This window comes from Pristiophorus japonicus, chromosome 3 (genome assembly GCF_044704955.1).
Source record: "Pristiophorus japonicus isolate sPriJap1 chromosome 3, sPriJap1.hap1, whole genome shotgun sequence".
NCBI classification, from domain to species: Eukaryota; Metazoa; Chordata; class Chondrichthyes; family Pristiophoridae; genus Pristiophorus; species Pristiophorus japonicus.
In genome coordinates, this window is record NC_091979.1 from 112,636,947 (window position 1) to 112,653,070 (window position 16,124).

At 39.7% G+C, this 16,124-nt stretch overlaps 1 protein-coding gene across 1 annotated transcript in view; it reads right to left on the reverse strand.

Annotated features, from left to right (window-relative positions):
* The window catches only part of LOC139254271 (electrogenic aspartate/glutamate antiporter SLC25A12, mitochondrial-like), a 169,748-nt gene that overhangs the window by 68,083 nt on the left and 85,541 nt on the right, over positions 1-16,124 (reverse strand). The window contains exons 6-8 of the mRNA XM_070873658.1: positions 15,318-15,402; positions 11,002-11,160; positions 4,632-4,684 (exon numbers count right to left, since the gene is read on the reverse strand). Of these exons, the coding sequence (XP_070729759.1) occupies positions 4,632-4,684; positions 11,002-11,160; positions 15,318-15,402 (297 nt within the window). The remainder of the gene's footprint in view (positions 1-4,631; positions 4,685-11,001; positions 11,161-15,317; positions 15,403-16,124) is intronic.

The window sequence follows — 16,124 nt, forward strand, 5'->3', positions numbered from 1 at the left end:
CCTTTCCAAAGCTGAAGGAGCAGAAGACTAAGAAAAAAACAGGCATGTGAAGAGAAAGAAAGCCCACGGTGCAAAGATGAATCTGCCTGCAAGTGATGGAGCACTGGTCCCATTTTATGGCTGTCCTAAAGTAGTGGTGCTACTGCATATGGTGGTTTGCTTTCTGCCTATGCCACAGTACCATCCGTATAGGTCAGCACGGCAACAAAGCTGCAAGCTGACCATTACTGTCACTACATGCTGTGCAGTAGCTGCAAGTATCAGCAGACAGCACATACTGCATCTGCCTTTCTGCTGACCCAGACCGAGAATTCAGTTTCTATGATAAGTGTGCCAGGTCCTTATTTTTTTTATTTATTTTTTCCACAGGATGTGGGAGTCACTAGGCAAGGCCAGCATTTTTTGCCCTTCCCTAATTGCCCTCGAGAAGGTGGGTGAGCTGCCTTCTTGAACTGCTGCAGTCCATGTGGTGAAGGTACTCCCGCACTGCTGACTTTGTTGTCGCGGTTTGGTACAACTGAGTGGCTTGCTAGGTAGTTTCAGAGGGCAGTTAAGAGTCAACCACATTGCTGGGTCTGGAGTCACACGTAGGCCAGACCAGGTAAGGACGGCAGCTTTCTTTCCCGAAAGAACATTCGTGAAGCAGCTGGGCTTTTCCAACAATCCAGTAGTTTCATGGTCACCATTACTGATACTAGCTTTTTAATTCCACATTTATTTAATTAACTGAATTTAAATTCCCCAACTACCGTGGTAGGATTTGAACTCACATCTCCAGATTATTAGCCCACTAACATAACCACTGTGTTAGTTAGTACCTGACCTATCACCAACATTAATGCACTGCCGAATGTCGTATTTTCTCAAATACAAAAGCAAAATACTGCAGATGCTGGAAATCTGAAATAAAAACAGAAAATGCTGGAAATTCTCAGCAGGTCAGGCAGCATCTGTAGAGAGAGAGATAAACAGAGTTAACGATTCAGGTCAATGAACTTTTGTCAGAACTGCAAAAGGTTAGAGATGTAACAGGTTTTAAACAAATAGAGAGGAAGGGAAAGGGGGAAGGGCAGCAAGAACAAAAGGGAATGTCTGTGATAGGGTGAAAGGCAGGAGAGATTAAATGACACCAGGAGTAATGGTGCAAGGTGAAAAGAAATGGTAATGGTACAAGTAAAGAAACAAAAGATGGGTCTCGAGGTGAAAATGGGAATAGCAAAATCATGAGCAACAGCCGCCGTCTGAAAAAATGGGGGCAGAAATTGTTGAGCTCAATGTTGAATCCAGAAGGCTGTAAAGTGCCTAATAGAAAGATGAAGTGCTGTTCCTCAAGCTTATGTTGAGCTTCATTGGAACAGTGTAGGAGGCCGAGTTCAGAGAGGACAGTGGTATTTTCTCCAGTTTGCAGAAGCACAGAGAAATTCTCATGAAGCCTAACCTGCCTGGCATCACTCTATAGGTCTTTGATTTTTTTTCCAGACACATCAGATAGGGGAATTCCCATTGGTGCCAATAATGGTGCCGGGGGAAAAATAATCACATCAATTGACACAAAAGTTCATGAAAATCTAAGTGCTAAAAGTGGGGGGGAAAAAAACAAAAAAGGGTTAATAAATAGCCAACGTACACTTACCATTTCGTTTGTGTACCCTTTCCATCACCTTCAGGAAACTTACTGCCTAGCAATCCTAGATGCCCATTGCAAACAACATTAGAATCATAGTAGTATAGTACAGCACAGGAGGAGGCCATTTGACCCATTGAGTCTGCACTGGGTCCTGAAAATTCCTCAAGACACAACTTAAGCACATTTCAAGCCGAAAAGGACTTCTACCGATTTGGCATCATTGGCCACTGAAATAATGCATCATATGGTGCAAGGAAATTCCAGGCTATAGAGTTGCATAGACTTACACATAGTCTTTTCTGAAATCTTGGCATCGACATGATGTAATATGTTTCACTTTGGATTTAAGGGAATGGACAGAATGAAGGAATAATAATAATTCAGAATAAATTTAAGGTGAAGTTTAAAGTTGGCCTAGCCATCATGCTGCATGTGAATCACTGATTAAAAGCCAGTTGCTGGCATCTGGTGCCCACCCATTTAGCAGAAATGAACAACCCCCCCCCCCCCCAAGCTGCTCAAAAAGATACAGTAGTTTTTAAAATACCAGTTAAATTTTATGATGTAGTTGGAAGGAAAGGATATCTACACTTTTTTATTGAAATGTGATATTGGTGGTAGGTTATTAAACAGAACCCTTCGGCAAAGAAATATGAAAGGTTGCACAGTTGTAATGTGCACACTGACAAAACTTGGCTTTAAATTGAAATTCAGAAAATGGCAGCGATGCCCCAGGATAGTTGGAATCTTATACCATATTGAATCCAGTTCTCCAGAATGGACAAATATCTTCCAATCAACACTGTAAGCCTTACTGTCTGCATTTTGTGGAAGACGTAAAAATTTCCACCCAGACCCAGAGGGTAATATTTGTTTGGCTAACAGCCATTCTGTATCAGTAGAAAGGCAAAGAAACTCCTGCTGAGTCAGGCTGGTGATTCTGACCTTACAATTAAGAAAATATGGCAGGAAATACGATTGGTTCAGACTTAACACCAAGATGTTGAACTAGGATTTTCAAGACCATTAACAGTTTTAGAATCAGGAACAGGTTTCATATTTTTGCAATACTCTGGGAATCTGAGGAAATGGAAGAAATGTATATAGGAACATTGGTCCTAAAAGAATGATAGATTGTTGAGCGTTCTTGTTAATTTGTTATTGCTATTCAAGCAATATTATAAAAGTTAGTTATTCTTAAATGTAAACAGGTCTGTCTCGGAGTAAACTCAAGTTTTGAAAAGGTCACTTCCAAATGAAATTCTCATTTAATGAATTTCAATCCAGCTAAATGACCAATCTGATAAATTGCTGAATAATCTAACACACATCCAGTTAAAGGAAATGCAAGAGTTTTCAGTGCGTGTTGCTAAAATAAATCATGAAAAGACAAATTGAACTACAATAAAAACAAGAATTCTAGAAATGTACCACAAAGCAGTCAGCATTTGTAAGAGAAGGGATAGTTTAATGGTTTGATTGCAGACTTTATTAAAAATCTTAAAAGTGACCCATGGATTCAGGTTGTGGTTCACAGCCTAAAAGCACATCAAGGATGACCCATGTTGGTCGAAGCTCAAACAGCAACATTTAAACTCTGATAAAATTCAGAAGCTTAGGTATTATACATCATCCATGTGAGCCTCCCAGCCACTTCAGAGCAACATTGACCCTGTCAGAGAAAATGGTCAATGTAATAACTTGAACTTTAGTTTCTATAGCCCACAATCTCAGGTGACAGGGTACAAGACTGGTCTATTTGTACCAGCTGGGTTTTAAATGCAGAAGTTTCACAAAAAACTAGGAATTTGTAACAAAAGAAGCTGCCATCATCAAATATAGAATATGTAGATAGCTCTGCAGAGAGATTATTGGCCTCTGGACATTGGGCTGGTCAGTAAAATTTAATTTCTAAAGTTGTCCAATAACCGGTAACGGTGAGTGCAAGGCCCTGCTTTGGCTTCAGCAGATATCATTTTGCTTAGGGTAAGGAGCAGGTAAAAACATTGAAAAATAGCTAGAGTCCAATGGCTTGTGCTCTTTAAAATAATAGCCTGGTGAGCAAACTGTCATATCGACAGCTGTGCAATTGATGCAGTTGCAATTGGGCTGCAAGCAGGGTAGATGGGGGGAGGGGAGGGGAGGGGAGGAGCGGAATCCAGATGGGAGATAGATCATGTTCTCCTGCCCTCAGTTAGGTCTGGATCACGTTCTTCCACCCCCACCTCTTTACACCTGCACCACATTCTCCCCCTCCTTCCTGCCCTCCCCACCCCTTGACCGCAGTTCACGACCATGCTCTCAAGGGCAACTAGCAATGGACAATAAATAAATGAATTTTACAAAATGAGGAGCGTATTCTGCATTAGTCCAACCATGTGTGTGTTATTTGCCCGACTTGACTATTCCAATGTTCTTCTGGCCAGCCTCCCATCTTCCACCCTCAATGAACTTGAGCTCATTCAAAACTCTGCTACATGTATCCTAACATGCTGCAAGTCCCATTCATTGACCTACATTTGTTCATGGTCCAGCAACGGTTTCACTAAGCTGCGTGCCCGCGCACCTATCTGGAGATCCTGCACAAGCCACTTATTGGCTTTTGAATGGGAGATTTTGAATTGGATGCGTAGCCCATTAAACAGAACGCGCAACCAAAAAGAAATTAAGAGGAACATTGTCCACCAACATCCTGCTTTTAAAATTCTCATCCTCATGTTAAGCATCATCCTGTCTGTTCTCTGAAAGCAGTAATGTTAGCACTGTGGACTCAGTAGCCTGTCTGACAATGACGATCAAATTACACATTGCAGAAATCTTAATTACTCTCCAACAGGCAGGATCAAATTACACATTCCAGACAAACTGCTTGGTGTGTCTTGTCCTCCAAAATCAGAAATCTGGGGTTGCAAATAGACACAACCGTTCGTTATTGCATTTTGATGCAAACAGTAATAATCAAACTGAATGTAAACAAATAATAAAGAATATAATGAACACTTACAGTAAGTTTAATGGCCTTTTCCGGAGCAACGCCCAACAACTGTGGTAAAAGACCTAAGTGTATAGAAGTGTATTATCAAACCATTAGCAATAATAGACTAATATAAATTTGCCACTGGAACATTACCTACATGAAAATGTTACAACAGAATTATTAGCTTTGTGAAAAAAATATCCATTTTATTGTTGTTTAATAACAGAATTCAATCAACTCACATTTCTGTACTCGCAAAGGACTTACTCGAGGACAATAATACAGCTGCATCATTATAAATTACTGTTGTAATTACACAAGTTATATAAGTCAAACATTTTTGCAGATTTTTTTATAGCTACAAGATAGGTTTTATACAGATTATAGGATTCTATTATTGAAAATCTGATGCCAAGACACATTTGAATTAATCCAACTAACTGTAGTGTGGCTGACTGATTGTAAAACCTCATTCCTTTATCCTTGCGGGTGTGACATTTGGTCCAGTCTGACATTTTTCTAAGTGAACAATCTACAATTAATTAAGTTGACTTCAGGTTTTGCATTGGATGCACACTATTCTCCTCATTTGTTCAAACTCTGCATACAAACTAATCGGCCAGCATTTACTGGGGGGGCAGGGGGTAGAAAGAAGGGAATGGGAAAGTACTGAAACAATACATTTTTTAATCTCTGTTGCCAGATTTCCCTCAGTGCCTACGCTCGTTAAGACAGTGAGCAGCTGAGCCATACCGATTCGGAAGATTCCAGGTTTAATCCTCCAACTGTGCTAAATTAGCTAATCTCAGATGCAGTGCCAGTACAGGTATTGCAATTGGCCTGAACACTCCTGCATAATGAAGTGGAATTTTGGAAGGAAATTAGGGGAGCATGTAATAAGCTTAATGCAATAAGCCTGGGAGACACATATCTTCACAACAGACTGGGCAAACCAAATTGGCAGAAGTAGCTTGGAAGAGTTCATGCAATGCGGTTTTCTAGAACAGTATGTCGAGGAACCAACTGGGCAACAGGCTACTTTAGATCTAGTATTGTGTAATGAGACAGGGTTCATTAGTAATAAAAACAGAAAATGCTGGAAATCTTAGCAGGTCAGGCAGCATTAGTAATCTTATAATAAAGGATCCTTTGGGGAAGAATGATCATAAAATAATCATATTTCATTTTAAGTTTGAGAATGGTGTGGTTAAGTCCAAAACTAGGGTCTTAAATTTAAACAAAGCCAATTACAGGGGTAAGAGGCGCAAAATGGCGGAGGTAGATTGGGAAATTAGATTAAAAGATAGGACGGTAGATAATCAATGGAAAACATTTCAAGAAATAATTCATAATTCTCAATGAATATACATTTCCTTGAGGAATAAAAATTCCACTGGAAAAGTGATACAACCGTAACTAACCTAGGGAAGTTAAAGACAATATTAGATTAAAAGAGGCTTACAATGATGCCAAAAAGAGTAGTACGCCTGAGGATTGCAGGAGATTTGAAAATCAGCAAAGGATGACCAAGAAATTGATAAAGAGCAAGAAAACAGAATATCAGAGTAAACTAGCAAGAAATATAAAACAGATTGTAAGAGCTTTAACATGTAAAAAGGAAGAGACTAGTAAAAGTAAACTCGGGTCCCTTAGAGGCAGAGGCAGGAGAAATTATAATGGGGAACAAGGAAATGGCAGAGATGTTAAATAAATATTTTGAGTCTATCTTCGCAGTAGAAGACACAAAAAAACACAAAAAACATACCGAAAATTGTGGGGAACCAAGGGTCTAATGAGAGCAAGGAACTTAAATTATTAGTAAAGAAACAATACTGGAGAAATTAATGGGACTAAAAACCAACAAATCCCCATGACCTAATGGCCTACATCCTAGGGTTTTGAGAGATAGTGGATCCATTGGTTTTGATCTTCCTGAATTGTCTAAATTCTATAATGGTCCATATGGATTGGAAGGTAGCAAATGTAACCCCGCTGTTCAAGAACGGAGGGAGTGGGAAAGCAGGGAACTATAGGCCAGTTAACCCAACATCAGTAGTAGGGAAATGCTAGAATCTCTTAAGGACATGGTAACAGGGCACTTGGAAAATCACAAAATAATTAGGCAGAATAATCACAGTTCTATGAAAGGAAAATCTGTGTTTGACAAATCTATGAGAGTTTTTTGAGGGTGTAACTAGCAGAATAGATAAGGGGAAACTAGTGGATGTAGTATGTTTGAATTTGGAGGCATTTGAGGCCACACAAGAGGTTGTTACACAAGATTAGGGCTCATGGGATTGGGGGTAATATATTAGCACGAATTGAGGATTGGTTAACAGAGTGAAAACAGAGGGTTGGAATACTTGCCTTAGAGGCAGGTGCAACGAAGGTTCACTAGATTGATTCCTGGGATGAGCGGGCTGTCCTATGAGGACTGATTGAGTAGAATGGACCTATATTCTCTAGAGTTTAGAAGAATGAGAGATGATCTCATTGAAATGTTCTTGGAGAGTTTGACCGGGTAGATGGCAGGGTGTAACTAGTGGAGTGCCACAAGGATCAGTGCTTAGGCCTCAGCTATTTACAATCTATATCAATGATTTAGATGAGTGGACCGAGTGTAATGTATCAAAGATTGCTGACGATACATAGCTGGGTGGGAAAGTATGAGGCTGCAAAGGGATAGATAATCCAGAGAAGTGTGACGTAATGCATTCGGGGAGGGCTAAGGAAAGGGAATACACATTAAATGGTAGGAGACGGAGAAGTGTAGAGGAACAAAAGGACCTTGGAGTACATGACAACAGATCCCTGAAAGTAGCAGGCCAGGTAGATAAGGTGGTTAAGAAGGCATACGGAATGCTTGCCTTTATTAGCCGAGGCATAGAATACAAGAGCAGGTGGGTTATGCTTGAGTTGTATAAAACACTGGTTAGGCCACAGCTGGAGAAGTGCATGTAGTTCTGGTCACCACATTACAGGAAGGATGTGATTGCACTGGAAAGGGTATAGAGGAAATTTACGAGGATGCTGCCGGGAGTGGAGAATCTTAGCTATGAGCACAGATTGGATAGGCTGGATTTGTTTTCTTTGGAACAGGAGAGGCTGAGGGGAGATCTCATTGAGGTATATAAAATAATGAGGAGCCTAGATATAGTGGATGGAATGGGCCTATTTCCCTTAGCAGAGAGGTCAACAACCAGGGGGCATAGATTTAAAGTAATTGGTAGGAGATTTAGAGGGGAATTGAGGAAATTTCTTCACCCAGAGGGTGGTAGGGGTCTGGAACTCACTGCCTGAAAGGGTGGTAGAGGCAGAAACCCTCGCCACATTTAAAAAGTACTTGGATGTGCACTTAAAAGTGCCGTAACCTGCTGTAAACTTTTATGATTCTATGATAGACTGGTTAAGTGATTGGGCTAGAAGGTGACAGATGGAGTATAATGTGGAGAAGTTTCACATTATCTACTTTGGTAGGAACAATGAAAAAGCATATATATATTTTTATATAAAGGTTAGAGACTAGTAAATATTGGGATTCAGAGGGATTTTTGCGTCCTTGTACACAAATCACAGACAGTTAACATGTAGGTACAGCAAACAATTAGGAAGGCAAATGGTATGTTACACTGTACTGTAAGGGGGTTGGAGTATAAGTGTAAGGAGTCTTGCTGCAATTATACAGGGCTTTGGCGAGTACAGTTTTGGTCTCTTTACCTAAGGAAGGATATACTTGCCTTCGAGGGGTTGCAATAAAGGTTCACTGGATTGATTCCTGGGGCTAGCAATTCGGGGCATTTGCGCTGCCTGGGCGTGATGCAGGCAACAACTCCTGCCATATTGGACCAGGGTTTAGAAACGGCGCTACGGCTTTGCACCCCGATCTCCTGCGGCCAGAGATCGTGATGTCATCTGGCACCCCCGCTCCATGGTGGTCTAGTTAGGTACATCACACACTCTAGAAATGAAAATCACCTCCTGTGCCTTGTTCTTCCTGAACATACAGTTACAGACAGCTTTGAGCACAATCTGACTAGCTATCCACAATAAAGACTATACAGCCCATGCAGCCCCCTTGAGCAGAAAGATCCAGATACATGCAGTTCCTGGGGTTGAATGAAGCAGCTAAACCGTATTGCCATATTGGTTGCCTCTTAATGGCATCTTTCCAACTAAACCATCTCACTCAACAGTCCCAAGGCATTCTCCATTGTCCCAGGATGTGGAGACAAAGTTACCATCTTAAAATAATGGTTACAAAAAAAGTGAAGGACTTGAAACTGCAAGCTCTGGCACTACAGTCCTTCGATAGGATGGGTTACCACCCTTCATGGAGCACCAACCTAAGCATACCCATAGGTTCCTTGGCATAGAACAGGCTCAAATATATAATATGTCTAGTTATAATATTTTACAAAATGGGACTGTAATTTGAATAAAATGTTCTCCATGTAGACTCTCCTTCCGGTAAAAATAACTTAGCTACCCAAAGACAAAAATACAAGACAAAAAATGTAGAGAAATGGTATAGTGATTATGTGGTAGGATACCTGTCCCCACCTCCGTGGTAGCTTGTTTAATATTTCAAGAACAACTTGCATTTATATAGCACGCCTAATGTATAAAAATGTATCAAGGTGTTTGACAGACGTATAAAGAAAAAAATGAACATTGAACCAAAAGACAGATTAGGAGGGCTAATTAACAGCTTGGTCAGAAATGGGTCAACAAAGCTGGTCTTAAAGGAGGTGGAGTGGCAAAGGGGTTTCGGGAGGGAATTCCAAGCATGGGACCTAGGCAGCTGAAGTTCACTGAAAGGACATTCGGGAAGTGCAAGGAACTTTTAACCAAGGAATAACGCTGATATCAGTGCTGTGGACCACTTTGTATTTTGTCTAATTTCTATTTTTTGTATTAAAAGGCCAACAAAAGGGACACGGATGACCTAAGCAAGATGTAAAAATCGTACTGACTAACTTAACTTATTTTCTCGACAGATAGCTAATCCACAGCTGACCTTAACCTGGACATATACACACACAAAATAATTAAGTTAATCAAGCAAATTCAACTTCCTAGTAGGACTTCATGAATTACTGCTTTTCCCCCTGTATGCATCAAGTCTGTTTTGTTTTCAACGGTTAAAATGATGTTTTGTGTTCGTTTCAGTTGTTTTATGTCTGCCAGTGAACCCGATCTGCTTCTGAAAAGACTGTTGAGTGACTTTTGCTGGTACTCAGCCAAAGCAGTCATGCATACTTGGTGCTGCCAGTCAAAGGTTCTCATCAATAAGTGGAGCGTGCTTAGAGAAAAGCAGCACTGTCGTTGGTACACTTTCTGCAATAATCCAGCAGCAGGTGGCAGTCTCTCCTCCTCTCATTTGAATTAGCAATCTGGTTTTCACTTTTTAGAACAAAAAAAAGTACGTTTCACAAAAGCAAACTTCTGCTTCGCACTGAGGGTTGACATTCATCCTAATTTTCCATTCCCCTGATCTGTTTTTCTCCTAATGAATAGATCATGCACTTTATAAGATATATGCTGGTCAAATAAAATTTGGAGAAATCCCAATTACAAGATTATGGTTATCCACATTTTCCTTTATTTTTATTAAAAAGTTTTTGCTACTGCTGACAAATGGTGGCATTGATCTTTTGTTACTTTTTCCAATCAGTGCAAAGTAATTATTTTCAGTCAGAAAGAAAACGACCAAGAAACAACTTTGCCTTGTTCTCCAAAAACAAATATTATTAAATATTTGTAATGTTTGGAAGCATGTTGTCAAAAGCACCGGCCACACTGCAACATTTAACAGGTATTGACAGGATTGTATCACGCATACTTTCACCTGGGTTTCATAAATCTACTTTGTCCAGTAGAAAAGATAATTTGAACCACAGGATCTGAAAACTCCAGTCAGCAAAGCGATGAGGGAAAACATAAACAGGATTTGATATCCCCAGAATGCCATTTTAAATTTTACTCCAGAAGAGTACATTAGGTGTTTTTTGTGAGTGGGTGGGTTGGGGGGATATTTTCCCAATAGTTCTGTGCAATGAAAAAAAATGAAACAATAGCTCCTGAAATGAAACAAAAGAATACTTAACTCTTAAACAGATTATTATTCTACCCCAACACCCCACCCCCGGCTCAAATTCAGAGCGCCTTATGACACTGAATTCACAATCTCATCTACCCCATCAGAACAAGTGCCAGCCTTGGTGCATGGAGGGAAATGTTACTGGAGGTACTGTCACAGAGCTCAAAGCATCTGGCACACAACTGCCATTAGAAGAAGTTTGGGATCAGATAATCTTCCCATCCTAACTAAGAAATAGTACAACTACCACACTCCCTTAATAAATCAAACAATTGTATAATTTTACTAACAACCTACCTCTATAAAGGCCAAAAAAGCCTTCGTACCGAACAACTTTCTGAAAACAGTCAAAACTATTTTTGTACATCAGCTCGCCAATGAAGGATCCTGTAGAGCGCTGGTTCTGCATCCGTGTTTTCACTAAATCAATAGGATAAACTGCAGTAGCTCCCACCGCTGCATAAAAAGACAAAATACGTTGAAATAGCATTGTTGAACCCTTATGGAATATTTCACACTAGTTTTGAAAATTGAAATACAGTCTCCACCACTTACACCGCCCCACATGGCAAGAAACCGTCTATAGCGGGCAATTTCCCATAACCATTTTCCATCACCATAGAAATTAATTACAGAGGCGCTGCTTACAGGGTATTAAGCACACCGGCTATTTTGAGCACTTCAATAAACTTATTGCAACTCGTTAAAGTGCAATTACCTTAATTACTTACTCTTCTGTTCCTACTGTTTAAAGTTATAGGTTGAAAGAAATAATTAACTGTCAAGACAGGTTTCCTTGTCGTTTCAAATTTACTCATTTCCTTGTCATTTGAAATGCACTCAATTTGCACAAACCACAATAAAAAAAAAAAGAGGTCGAAGCCGCCAGTGTTGCAAGGTGAACAGCAGTGCCGCTTGCTTCCGATGAACTGTGAGCTGGCCAATTTCAAAGTTCCTGAACTGCTGCCACCGCCTTTGAAACCCGGAAGTTTCAAGTACTATTTAATAAGGCGGTGAGGCAAATACATTAAAATCAATTTAAGTGTCAGCACTATTTTGTGTAGTTTATTTGATTCTGTCATATGCTGCTACCTCTAACACACTTGGATTTACTTCTGTAACGTTTAATGATACACTCCAAATCCCCTGGAGTGTGGGAGTGTGTCTGGGGTAATGATGGTTTTACCATCCAACCCTTATAGTGAGCGAATTATGTCAACACCAATGCGCCCGCTATAAACGGTGCGGACTTTACCTGTATATGAAAATAAAATCTCAGTAAATTAGAAGAAAAGTGTTAATAGTCACTGAGTATTTTATAGGCATTAATTAAACTATACCACCTAATATTAGTGGGGATCACCAGCAGCGTTACCAAGATCATAAATGACGTCTCTAAACAGGTCTAATACTTCTGTGGACTATTAGCAACGTATATTTCTTTTAAAAATCTTCTTAATATGAACAATAAAGAAAATGGAGAAAGGAAGCTTAAAAATACTCGAGTGCTAGGGCTATAGAAATTTGGATAAGAGAAGAGCTGAGCTGTAATGTTTTGCATTAACTGGAGTTTGTGAAAGTTGGAGGAGTGAATGCCAGTGAGGAGAACATGCATAGAATTCACAGCACAGAAACAGGCCAATCGGGCCAACTGGAGTACACTCCACAAGAGCCTCCTCCCACACTAATTACCTCATCCCATCTTGCCCCCGCCCCCCCCCCCCCCCATCCTTCTGTTCCATTCCCCCTCATGTATGCAATAAGCCTCCCCTTAAATGTGTCAATGCACAATCCACATGACAATGAGTTCCACATTCTCGCCACTGTATAAAGAAATTCTTTATTTGATCTGTTAGTGCGAACAGTACTCCAATTGTGATCTAACCAAGGTTCTATAAAAATGTAACATTACCTCCCTGCTTTTGTATTGTATTCCTCTAGAAATAAACCCCAGTACTTCGTTTGCATTCTTTATTGCCTTATCAATTTGTATTGCTTCTTTTAGCAATTTATGTATCTGTATTCCTGGATCTCTTTACTCCTGACCCTATTTAGTTTCTGTCCTTCCAAGGAATAAGTGGCTTCCATATTCCTCCTACCAAAATGAATCACCTCACTCTTCACTGTATTGAATTTAATTTGCTATTTATCCACCCACTCTATAAACTTGTTTATGCCTTCCTGTATTTTGGTACAATCCCCCACATTATTAGCTATACCCCCCAATTTGGTACCATCTGCAAATCTTATCATACCTGCAATTCTCAAGTCCAAACATTTATGTATATTGTAAACAACAGCACGGATCCCTGCAGGACACCACGTCCTGCAAGTCCGAGAAACTTCCCTTAACCCCTACCCCTTTGCTTTGTGTCTTTTAGCCATTTTTCAATCCATTCTGTTATCTGGCCCCTGACTCCACACCCCTTGAGCTTTGATACGAGTATCTTATGTGGCACCTTTATCAAAGGCCTTCTGAAAATCCATGTATACCACACCAACTGCATTGTTCGTCTACTCTGTTACTTCTTTAATAAAGTTAATTTAAAAAATGACCTTCCTATAAAAAATCTGTTATATTTTATTATATTCTCTGTCTCTAGATATTTTATGTCAACTTTTAGCAAAGATTCTAGCATCTTTCCTACCCCCAACATTAAGCTAACTAATCTTATAGTTTCCTGGATGAAAATAGGAATTAAATTTGATATCCACTAGTCCTCCAGCATAATTCCTATTTGTATTAACATTTTTATACATAGATCCTAGTGTCTCTTCTATCTCTTCCCTATTTTTTTTTTTTTTTTAAATAAGAGTATCTGCAGGTACAATGCCTCTGGACATTTGACTTTTACTACTTTGTCATTCTTCTGTGTTAGCCTTTTCAGTAAAAACTGATGAAACCTATCTATTCAGTATTCCTGCCAGTATCATCTCTTTCACTCTTTATTTTTATAGTTGAGATACTGGGGTCGATTTTGACTCGAGCGGGATCGGTGCATGGGGAGCCCTAAGCAGGCGGAATACTTGGAAGTCATTAATGAAGCACAATCTGGCCAATTTTACTGTAGCCACTTCTGGTCACTCCGCGACCACTGCCATGATCCAGCTGTTGGGTTCACCCCATGCAAGGCCTCTCAAATGTCGACGTTAAAATGCCATTGCAATGCCGGTAATGTAATCGGGCCACAGCTTTGATATTTATATTAGACCCCTGCCTGCCTGCAGCAGGAACCTCGGCCAAATTCGAAGACAGTGAAGATAAAATGTAATCATAATGGAACCGTGTGGCCTCGGGTCAGCAGATGGGCTTAGATGATTTTAAGCCCACCCATGCACAGTTCTTACTAGGTGAGTGGCTCCACTGATTCTGAAGAGAATGAAAGCAGAATTGGGGTTCTTGTGGCATAGTGATAACGGTAGGCACAAACAGCCAATGTTCTGGAGGTGGAAAATTGCACTTTAGACGACGGATCGGATGTGGGTAGCAAGTCAGCTCAGGATCAAGCAAAAGGTTAAGTGGGGAGAAAGGACAATGTGGTACTACTGCATACGGAACATAGCAGTCAATTAGCAAAGGTTTGACAGCCTGCCCCCCTTCTTGGTTACCAAAGCCAACCTAAAAACAAGAAAATAGCCCCTGCTATTAACATCAATGTTACTTTTAATACCTTCCATTCTGATAATGTGGCTAAGGGTTTAAAATGGGGTACAGTATCAGAAGTGTACAAGTATCTAGTTAGACGGCATACTGCGATAAATTCTAGTCTGCCAAACTGGAAATTTACTACAGGTACATGAAAACAGAATTTTTTAATTTTTTTTTTTAAAAACAAGTGATTTAATTTTTGCTATTTAATCAATTAAAAAATAAAGGCTGGTTGTACTACTTTGCAGCATAACATTTTTTTTATATATAAAATATATCAAGAATTATTAAACCCCTTTTAGACATTCTTATGGCTAGTACAGAATGCTGCCCCAAACTAGTTAAATAAGTAAGTTTTCAAATTTCATCTCTAGTAGCATAATGAATCTACACGAAGGTGTTTCCTGAATCTAATTGCATTTACCAACATGCCTTAGTACATTAAATGGGATTGTTCGTTTATGGAAATTTTGCTGCAACCCCAAGACTTTTTTCAGTGTAATGTGGTAAAGGCACTTGCAAGGTTGGAGGCAAAATATAAAAACTACAAGGAGTATTGAGAGTTCTATAAACAACTTCATTTACATATACTATAATGCAGAGACGTTTTAAAACAGCACACATGTCTACATTTTAGCTTAATCCCTAGATTTTCTTTCAAATTCATTCATGGAACACTTGTTGTATCTTTCCCATCAAATATAATTAACATGTTTCACTGCTTGGTCCGGAAGACCTATGTAATTATTGAGCTTTTGCCCTGAAGACAGTCTGGAGCCAGAAGTGGCACTGTAGTACTATGTCGGGTCCTCTGATCACAAGTAAATATAAAGGGAACTTTACAGAGCCTTCCAACTTTGGCCCTTTATTACAATGGCCTGCACCTTAGCTGATCTGTACTGATCTGACAGGATCCTATTACATCAGCCTAGGTCTGAGCACAGCACCATGACATGTCACTCACCTCCAGCAATTGAGCCCAAAGTGAACCTGTAAGCAGACTCAGCAGCCTGGAGCCATAAAGGCCTGCTGGTAGCACTGTAAGATTGCTGAGGAAAAAAGACAAAAAGGAGGAATGTGAGAAAGGAATATGACAGTTAGCTTTTGAAAAATTAATAAGAAATATATCTTATTGCTGAGAGTTACAAACTACTACAAAGCATAATCTGGTAAACATCAAAAATTAGAAAAAACTTAAGTGTGTAATGACTAATTCTTTGGTATTAAAATAACTTGCTAAAAACAGCACTAGTCATTTTAAATAGTTCGTTTCATACTGCTTAAGACTGTTTTAATGGGGCCAAGTTTCAGCCCGAGTTGCTCCTGTTTCTTTGGAGCAACTGGTTTAGAATGGAGTATCTTAGGGCCCAAGTTTCCACATGATTCGCGCCTGATTTTTAGGAGCAACTGGTGGAGAACGGACTATTTTAGAAATCGCAATTCTCCACATTTTTTTTTCTGCAGTTCTAGTCAGGTAGAACAGTTCTAGTTTAGAACAGAATTTTTTCTTTAAAAGGGGGCGTGTCCGGCCACTGACGCCTGATTTGAAAGTTTCCACAGTGAAAATGTACTCCAAACTAAAGTAGAATCGAGCCAGTGAAGATTTTTGTAGAACTGAAAAAACCTGTTCTACACATTAAAAAAATAAGGCGCAGGTTACAAATTAGGCGTCCAGAACGAGGTGGGGGGGGGAAGGGAACTCATTAAATTCGACAATAAATCCTTATTTATACTTCTACAAATATTATAAAAATAAATCCAACCTGAATAA